Source organism: Sinocyclocheilus rhinocerous, unplaced genomic scaffold, assembly GCF_001515625.1.
Source record: "Sinocyclocheilus rhinocerous isolate Xijiao unplaced genomic scaffold, SAMN03320098_v1.1 scaffold1093, whole genome shotgun sequence".
In the NCBI taxonomy this organism is placed as follows: Eukaryota; Metazoa; Chordata; class Actinopteri; order Cypriniformes; family Cyprinidae; genus Sinocyclocheilus; species Sinocyclocheilus rhinocerous.
In genome coordinates this window covers 273,933-284,272 of record NW_015626381.1, presented here as the reverse complement: position 1 = coordinate 284,272, position 10,340 = coordinate 273,933, and the positions used below count along the sequence as shown (strand labels likewise).

Below are 10,340 nucleotides of genomic sequence, written 5' to 3'. Positions count from 1 at the left end.
TGTGAATATCTGTTAAACTGTAATTTATTTCTGTGATCAAAGCTGAATTTTCAGCATCATTACTCCAGTCTTCAGTGTCACATGATCTGATTTACTGCTCAAGAAACATCTCTGATTATTATCAATGTTGAAAACAGTTGTGCCGCACAATATTTTTGTGGAAACTGATGCATTTTGTTTTTCAGGATACTTTGATGAAAGTTCAAAAGGACAGAATTGGTTTGAAATAGAAATCATTGTAACATTATTAATGCCTTTACGGTCACTTTTGATCAAATTAATGCATCCTTGCTGAATAAAATATTATATATTATAGTATTCATAACATTGATCAGACACATCAAGCAAACAACAGCTGCTTGTCTATTTGTTTGTGTAACTATGCAAATCTCATGAATATTTAATAGTTTCTGATTGGTTGAACATTATAGCTCCGGAAATAGCCCACCTTCATCTGCAGAATTTAGCATCTTTATTATTAGACATGTTATATATAATATTATACTATTTAGTAGGTTTTTTTGTCCCCTATTTTTTTTTTTCTTCTTTTAACAAAATGAAATTTAGGACAAATTATAAATGAAAAGGTGCCGTTTTGTTATTTCTCGGACACACATTTCTTTGTGAAATTGTCAAATAAAGCTAAATTTAAAATTTAAAACAAAATCTCATCAAATAAATAAATAATACAAATAAAAGGATCTCTTCATATAGACAAACTAAGGCTTTGCTTTTGCTGGTGAGGTGACCTCTGCATTTTAATCACATGCAGCATGAGCAGTTTTTGATTTAAACTAGATTGTATAGTTAACGCAAAAACAGAACGGTCTGACTTTAATTTAGTAAAACTATACTACATAAAACATGTGCATACAACACAAGCAGCAGATGGGCTGAATAAGAACGCAATTTCATTCTCTGCCAGCAGGTGGCGCTTATGGAACAGCAGCAATACAGCATTTGTTTGGTTACACTGTAAACAAAGCAGTGCTGCACTTGTTCATCCAGGAACATGTTTTACTTGGCAAAATCACGGCCTCGTTCTCTTTGTCTCTGGCAGATCCTGATCCGTCTGCTCGGTTCCTGTCATCCGTCTGCTCCGGGCTGCTCCATGCAGGGGAGCGGCTGATCCATGGGCTGACTGAAGCTGTCCAGACTGAAGCTGGGGAAGCTAAAGGTGGTTCGGCGGCAGCTGCTGCAGCGCTATGAGCACCAGCCGTTTGTCTCGTGTCTGGCCGGTCTGTACGGCTGCCAGTGGAGACGCTACCAGCGCGCCAAAGCCCAGCCGGGGGAATGCTGCTGCAGTCGGGTGAGGAAACGGGATCATTACGGTGCTTGGAATCACTCCTGCTTACGTTTTTCTGCAGTAATGGTTCCCATGCAAGTTTTGTTCCAAAACACAGTGAGCTGCCTACATGTTTAGGCATCACAGCACTGCATGTTTTGGTGCTGGGATGCTCAAAAAGATGGACAGCAACATAATTCTGCTGAAATAAAAATTCAGATTTTTATTTTGGTTGCATTTCTCGCAATCCCAGCATGCATTGCAACGAGTTGACTGAGCAAAGTCCCTTTCAAGGAAAGCCCTATCTAAATGAATGTTTGGGGAATCCTGAAATGAACGCAATTTCATTCTCTGCCAGCAGGTGGCGCTTATGGAACAGCAGCAATACAGCATTTGTTTGGTTACACTGTAAACAAAGCAGTGCTGCACTTGTAAACACTACTTTAATATGCATTATACAGAGGCAAGATGAAAAGAAAATACCATCTAAACTTTTCTAAAACAGTCAGTTCCCCGCAGAAACACATTCATATAAACTCCCAACTGTATTGCGATTCAGCCGACTTGAATAGTCGCATATTTTTATCGTTTTTTTTAACCTCTGCATGTTGTTTAAGGTTTCTGAAGGGTCTTGTGTAATCAGGCCTCATTCTGTCAGGAAACACAATGCCGTCGATGTGACCTGTGACTGAAGGAATTTCCCAAATAATGTTAAGACTGATCATTTTCCTCCCACTGTAGCTTGATACGCCACTCCATAGAGTTCAGTATAATAGGAGAAATTAGACATTGCTCTACCCTGCTCATATGGTATTAATTTTTCTTTTTAAATACATTTTTGCAGGTCTTAAAAAGTCTGAAATTTGATTTTAAAAATCCTGCAGACAGATGTAGCTTTGCACGCCGCCAGCATCTAGAATGATTTTGATCAGCATTTTAGAAAGAAAGAAAGAAAGAAAAACTTGCCCCTTTTAGACTTGTACTCTATTCATTTACTAACTGCTTGTTTTCTTAAAAAACTAACATAGCTTCTCTATTCTTTTTGTATTCTTATCTATCTGTTTTTTCTGCAGTAATGGTTCCCATGCAAGTTTTGTTCCAAAACACAGTGAGCTGCCTACATGTTTAGGCATCACAGCACTGCATGTTTTGGTGCTGGGATGCTCAAAAAGATGGACAGCAACATAATTCTGCTGAAATAAAAATTCAGATTTTTATTTTGGTTGCATTTCTCGCAATCCCAGCATGCATTGCAACGAGTTGACTGAGCAAAGTCCCTTTCAAGGAAAGCCCTATCTAAATGAATGTTTGGGGAATCCTGAAATGTCAAAAACTGCTCGCTGAACTCGCAATTAAATTACATATTTCAAATATCTGAAATGCAATTAAAGTACATATTTCGAATATCTGAAATAGCAACAAAATCTGAAATGAACTTCCCCTTGAATGTTGTTTCTTATGCTCAAATAGCGTTTAAAATGTTTATTTTTCAAGCTAGACCGGCCAATGCGCATGCACAGTTATATCGCGCATTGGCTGGTCTAGCTCAGGTTTCTATGGGAACCGGATTGCAGTGATGCAGTGACTTTACCAATCAGCGATTGGCTCTTTCATTTAGAAGGAGGGACTATTCTGCCATATTTCGTGTTGCAGTTTCTCCCATTCATAAATACAGGAGTGAACCGTCTTTGTATTTCTACAGTCTTTGGACTGAGGCAAAAATGTAACATTTCATACAGTAATGAACAGTATCAATAGCAAATGAAGAAAAATGACAATTTTTCCGTAATATTTCTGTGTGCTGTCGCTGTGTATTTTTATGCTTTTTAGATTATCACATTGTTATACTGGCAATATAATATGGCAATATTATCATAAACTAAAAGTACTAAAAACCTTTTTGTTAACTGAAATGTAATTGAAACTTTTGTTTTTGTCTAAAATATTGTAAAAATATTTTCAGATTTTTTAAAATGAGTTATTAATTATATAATATAATTACATTACTTGACTGATTTAATATATAAGGCATAGATGAACTAAAAAAAACTGTGCATTTATTTTAATCTCTCAATAATTATATATCTCTGTTCCTTTCAGAGTTATTATTGTAAACTAAAACTATAAAAACCTGTTAACTGAAATTAAGCTGAAATATTTTGCATATAAGACATAAATATAATGTTTTATACATAAACTATTTAACTATATAAAACTATATAAATTGTTTTATAAAAAACTTTTATAAAAAAACACAAATTAGATGTTGCTACTGTATATATATATATGTGTGTGTGTGTGTGTGTGTGTGTGTATATATATATACACTCTTAAAAATAAAGGTGCTTCAAAAGGTTCTTCACAGCGATGCCATAGAAGAAGGTTCTTCTATGGCATCGTGACGCACCTTTATTTTAGTATAACTACTAGTAAATTAGCACTGCTTTATTTGTTTTTCATCAGAATATCAAGAATTTGTATGTCACCACTTGTTTTCATTACATTTGAATGTATTATATTAAATAATTTCTTTTTATCATTAAAGTAAAATGTCATGCAGTCTCTGTAGCTTTTGTCCAAAATATACAGAATTTTTTGTGGTTTTCTGATGTTTCTTTGTCACTTTTAACCATTACGTTTTATTCATTTAGCAAAAAAATCACCACATAATTAAAGACGTTTTGTATTCATGCATTTCAGCAGGCACTTTTATCTAAAGCACCTTGCATTGCATTCAAAGTATGCATTTAATTATTTGACACATTCACTGTGAAATAAACAAATGACCTTAACAGCAATTTATGTCAGTAAATGCAAAGTGATATATTTCTTTAAATCAAGATGAATAAACTCAGTGCGTGCTGGGATAAAGTACATTACATATATGGAGTACCAACATATTGTTCTCTCTCAAGGGGCTTGTTTCGTCTAAATCTGTGAATATTTCACCTTCACCAGAATATCTGTAAATATAAATGTAAATATATTTTCAGTGCAGATAAACAAGCTCCCCTTGGAGTCGTACACAGTCATCTGAGTGTGCTGCGGTTTGCGCTCTGACTCAGAAAGCATCATTCATTGAGTCATGTAAAAGCGGCTGATGACTCACTGTATGATTGCTGCACTGGACGGCTCCTAATCAACTATATGAATTGCACCGTTAGTATTAGCCTCATGTTTCATCCTCCTCCTGCATTTCTGACTCGGGCCGCTGTGTTGAGTGATTGGTTCATGATGGCTCTGTTTTGCAGTTGGAGTGCAGTAGTTTCGCTCTGCTCATCGTAACGTTTTTCCTGACCCTGATATTCCTGTACTTCTGGAGTGAGGCGCAGAATGACTACAACGACTTTGACTGGTGAGTGTCTCGGGATGGACACACAGATGGATTTAAACATTTCTGGCATTCCGGCAAAATTGTGCCGTTTGTGTGTCCCTATGGCTTCTGAATTATATAATTACATCACGTGATTAAGGCATAGAAAAAAAAACACTGTACATTTAAAAAAAAAAATGTGCATGTCCCTGTTCATTTCCATTATATTTGAATGGGTTATATAAACTTGAAAAAAAATCAATTTTGTTCTTATTCAAAGTAAAATAGCATGCATTCACTATAGTTTTTGTCTAAAAAAAAAAAAACGTTTTCCTTTTTTAATTGTGTGTCCCTATGGCTTAATTATACATCACATGATTGATTTGATTATATAAGGCATAGAAAAACCTTTACAAAATTGCATTTAATTTTTTTTATTATTATTATTTTTGTTTTGTTTTGTGTGTCCCTATGGCTTGTTAATTATATAATTACTTTACTTGATTAATTTTACATATATAAGGCATAGATAAACTAAAAATACTCCATAAATTTTATTTTTAAATATTTTTCATCAGAATTTGCACATCCCTATTCATCTCCATTCTATTTGAATGGGTTATATAAAATTCAAAAAATAAATAAATACTTCTATTGAAAGCAAAATGTCATGCATTCGCTGTTTTTTTTTTTGTCCGAAATATGTATAAAAAAAACAAAAAATTATGAATGTTTAAATTGTGTGTGTGTCTCTGGCTAATTAAGTATATAATTACATTACTTGAATTAAACATACTGTTTAATTTATTTATAAATATTTTTCATCAGAATATCAGAAGTTTGCATGTCCCTATTCGAATGGGGTATATAAAATTATGTATTACATAAATAAAATGGAATGCATTCACTGTAGTCCATCTAAAATATTTAACAAATATTTTCAGATTTTTGTATTTTTATTTTGTGTGTCCCTATGGCTTGTTAATTATATAATTACATTACTTGATTGATTTTACATATAATGCATGGATAAACTTTTAAAAAACAATTTCATTTTATTTTTAATTTTTAATCAGAATATCAAGAGTTTACATGTTCATCTCCATTATATTTGAATAACTTATATAAGATTAAAAAAAAAAAAATTTTGCTTTTATTGAAAGTAAAAGGTCATGCATTCACTGTATTTTTTGTCAAAATATTTTCAGAATTTTCTTTGTCATTTGTCCCTGGACTTTTAACCAGTTACATTTATTCATTTAGCAAATGCTTTTAAAATTAAAAATGCATTTGATGTTACATTGACCTTTAAAAATAATAGTTTGGTCTTTTTTTAATGGTGTGCATGAAAATCAACACAATTTAAAGGCATTTTGGCAGATGGTTTTATCATACATTTAGCATTGGCATTGCTGACAGTTCTTATCATTCCATTATTTTCATATTTATTCAAGTTTTAAATGAAATATTCAGATAGGAATGACACCAATCCCTGAAAATGACCTTGGTTGGATAGATTCATTGATTGATTTGATATTCCCAAAACAAAAAAGCCATAAGGTCTATTGGTTCTTGAAGCCTGTGCTTTATTCCTGCAGGTTTAACTTCGGGAAGCTGGGCTTCTGGTTCCCGTGGTCGGTGGTGTTGTTGGTGCTCGCCGCGGCTCTCTTCACCTACATCGCCCTCCTGCTGGTGAGAACCGTGAACTGCAGCAGAGCAGAGCGCTTCAGTATGGCTTTCTCCTGATGCTAATGTTGTGTTGATGTTGTGCAGGTCCTGGCCGTGTGTCTTCTCTCTGAAGGACAGAGGCTTTACCTGCACTGGAGCCACAAGGTGATCAAAGAAGCGTCTCTTCATCGTTCATCGTCTCGCACATTTGTATTCATCCCATATCTGCGTTACCAGAGAAACCGCTTCAGATGATTCACAGATTGTGTTGAACCTAAGATTAAATCATTTATGATGATAAGTTTTTAATGCTGAATAGAGCTTCGCTAAATATACGTCAGTTTAAAGTGTAATTTCGGGGGCTGCTGTAATTAATAGAAATTTTATTTTAATCGCTCTTAACGCAAATGTTGTTGTGGTTTTAGGCTCCAACATTAGCCAAAATGCCAGAAATATTTTGCTGTGCTATCATTTATTTTTGTTAGAAAAGCTAGATATTATTGTTATTTTAGGATTGTGTTTTCAATATTTTGAATTATTTTTAATTTTTTTATTTGAATGTTCATTTTAGAAATGTTGCTATTTGCTTTTGTCATTTTTTGTAGTTTTTTTATTTCAGTTTTATTTTTCAGTAATTTTAGCACTTATATTATTTTAGTTTGTTGCCAAGACAGGTCTTTAAGTTTAAGCTTCATTTTTATTAATTTTTTTATTTTATTTCTGCTTTATTTCATTCAACAACAATTTAGTTAATAGTTTCAGTTTTAGTTAACACTGCAGGATTGTTATGGTTAAAAAAAAAAAGCTGAAAATATAAATTTAACTGAAATAAAATATATAAAAATAAAATATATTTAAAAATATGTAAAACTTTATAAACATCTCGATATAATAAAATAACAAACTAAAAATGAAAATGACTAAAAATTATATAGACATATTAAAAAATAAAAATAATAAAAAATAAAACACAACAAAAACTTAACTACTACAGTGTAAACTACTACTGTACATTTTATTTTTTTAAATATTTTGAATTTTAAATAATTGACATGTCCCTATTCAACTCCATTATATTTGAATGTGTATATATATATATATATATATATATGAAGTTTGCTCTTATTGAAAGAAAAATGTTATGCATTCACTATAGTTTTTGTCTAATTTATTTTAAATTTAAATTCAATTATTTTAAAATATTTTCACTTTTTTTTTTTTATTTAGTGTGTCCTTACTTTTAACTAGAATTAATATATGACCCTGGAGCACAAAACCAGTCATCCAAATGAAGTTCTTAGCAATGCATATTACTAATCAAAAATTAAGTGTTGATATATTTACGGTTGGACATTTATAAAATATCTTCATGGAACATGATCTTTACATAATATCCTAATGATTTTTGGCATAAAATAAAAATCAATAATTTTGACCCATACAATGTATTGTTGGCTATTGCTACAAATATACCCCAGCGACTTAAGACTGCTTTTGTGCTGCAGGGTCACAAATAGAAACAGAAAATGTAAGCATGAAACTCATTCAAAATGTAGTCTAAAGTCTGAAGTGAAGCTAAAATGCAGCACTGCTATAATTAGTATTTTGTTGCCCAGATTGGTATCCTGGTGACTCTCTGCTTCTCGATCAGTGCCACAGCTGTGCTCTCTGACTTACGGAGCAAAGAATGGACAACGCTGCTCCTTTCTTTTCAGGTGAGTCACTGACAATCTTTCCACTTTACCTCAACTTCAGTTCCTGTAATGTGTTTGTGTTTGTGTGTTTGTCCTGCAGGTCTCAGCGCCGTTTCTCCACGTGGGCGGAGTTTCTCTAATGACATTTCTGTCCTGGCCAATAGCCTTACACTTCTTTCGCATGAACAAGAGAGGTACGTGATCCTGGTCACTGCTGGCAGCAAATGAAAATGCATAGTGATTCTGGTCATGTCCTGTTTCAGCCAGCAAACATCTAGTTGTTTTCAACAAGAACGGTGGTTCTGGGCTCCGCAGCTGCTGGTCTCGAACCAGTCTCCAGTGTTGAACAATATAATGCAATATACATGCTTTTAGCTGACATTCTTGGGGTTTTTTTGCAGCACACCAACTCAATATACTTTATTTTCCCCATCCATATTTTTAAAGGAGCTGCGAGTAATTTCAGACTTTTTGCTAACTTCAAAGCATTTCCAATTTGATAAAAAATCTATTTAATGAAACCTGTCAGGAAGAACTAATATACTATGTATAATAATATACAGTGGGTACGGAAAGTATTCAGACCCCCTTAAATTTTTCACTCTTTGTTATATTGCAGCCATTTGCTAAAATCATTTAAGTTAATTTTTTTTCCTCATTAATGTACACACAGCACCCCATATTGACAGAAAAACACAGAATTGTTGACATTTTTGCAGATTTATTAAAAAGAAAAACTGAAATATCACATGGTCCTAACTATTCAGTCAATATGGGGTGCTGTGTGTACATTAATGAGGAAAAAAAATTAACTTAAATGATTTTAGCAAATGGCTGCAATATAACAAAGAGTGAAAAATTTAAGGGGGTCTGAATACTTTCCGTACCCACTGTATATGATAATATACTATTATTTATTCATATTTTTAATTTGCTTATATTTTTTATATTTTCAGCTTTTATTTTAATTTTGTGTTTTTTATGTGCTTGTCTTTTTTGTTTGTTCTGTTTAACTTTGTAATTTTTTTTTCATTTTTAGTTTTAAACTGTAAAAAAAAAAAAACATAGAAAAATGGAAAAGTTATTGGTAATTTTCTGGCATGAAATTTTCCTTTTCTTTTAACCCTGAAACACAGCGCGATGCATTACATAATTCAAAATATATATATATATATATATATACAATTTCTATTATTTTAGAGTGCTGTGTGTACATTAATGAGGAAAAAAAAATTAACTTAAATGATTTTAGCAAATGGCTGCAATATAACAAAGAGTGAAAAATGTAAGGGGGTCTGAATACTTTCCGTACCCACTGTATATATATATATACAATTTCTATAATTTTTGTATCTTAATGTAGTTAGTTGCCAAGACAACATTTTTATTATTTTTATTTATATATTTTTATTTTCAGCTTTGTTTCAAATTTTTTTTACAGTTTTAGTTTAGTGTTTAAAAGGACATTTTATATATGATTTTTCAGCAAAACACCACAGGTTTTTCAAACAATTTAATTTCAGAGCTAGAGGTGTGCCACATGTGGTCTTGAAGCTTGGAGTAGTTTAACTTGTAAACAACAAAAAGCATGAAGGTGAATGGCCAGGTGATTCAGTACCATAGTCCGCAGCATCATCATTCTGCTCTCAGGTGAATGGAAACTGCGTCGTTTTGTTTTTATCAGTGACTCGAATCCATTCAGTGTCTCTGTTCACACAGCTGTTGCATCTGTCCTCGTCACCGTGTTGTTAGACTATGATGAAAAGCGAGGATGATGCAGCACTTGCTCCTGTGTCTGAGTCACGTCTCCGTCGCTCTTAATGAAGGCATGAGGATCGAGGCTGAACTCACAGCAGCTGTGTGACCCTCGCCTCCATCCAGAGACACCGGCCCTTTGTCCCGACATCGCCTCTCTCTCTGAGCCGTATACACATGCGTCATGCTCTCTAATTGGGCCTGTCAGTGGCTCTTCTCTTTCTGTAATTCCCACGTTTATTCAGACTGCTAAATGATTGCAGTGGCTTCGTGAATTTGGCTGTGATAATGCAATATGTTGTCCCAGTTTTGGTCAGATCAGAAACCCTGAAACTTTTGAAAATAATGGTTGTAAAAGCTCAGCTTCAGTTATGTTGACACTCTAAAAAACAGTAGAAATGGAGAATAATGTACTGTATTAAAAGGAAGGACATTTCTGTTTTTTTTAACCTGTATTTTGAATTTTGCACTGTATGGATTTGTGTTTTTAAAGTTAATAGAAATGTCTGTAAAAGTAATGGATAATGTCCTGTACACACACACACACACACTCACACACACACACACACACACACACACATTCACACTCACACTCACACACACACACACACACACACACACACAC

General features: G+C 33.3%; 1 protein-coding gene across 1 annotated transcript in view; it reads left to right on the top strand.

Moving 5' to 3' along the window:
- LOC107713106 (glycerophosphodiester phosphodiesterase domain-containing protein 5-like) overlaps nucleotides 1–10,340 on the top strand; it is a 34,183-nt gene that overhangs the window by 9,311 nt on the left and 14,532 nt on the right. Inside the window, exons 4-10 of the mRNA XM_016518543.1 lie at nucleotides 1,148–1,309; nucleotides 4,537–4,640; nucleotides 6,197–6,290; nucleotides 6,372–6,431; nucleotides 7,883–7,981; nucleotides 8,061–8,154; nucleotides 8,224–8,281. Of these exons, the coding sequence (XP_016374029.1) occupies nucleotides 1,148–1,309; nucleotides 4,537–4,640; nucleotides 6,197–6,290; nucleotides 6,372–6,431; nucleotides 7,883–7,981; nucleotides 8,061–8,154; nucleotides 8,224–8,281 (671 nt within the window). The remainder of the gene's footprint in view (nucleotides 1–1,147; nucleotides 1,310–4,536; nucleotides 4,641–6,196; nucleotides 6,291–6,371; nucleotides 6,432–7,882; nucleotides 7,982–8,060; nucleotides 8,155–8,223; nucleotides 8,282–10,340) is intronic.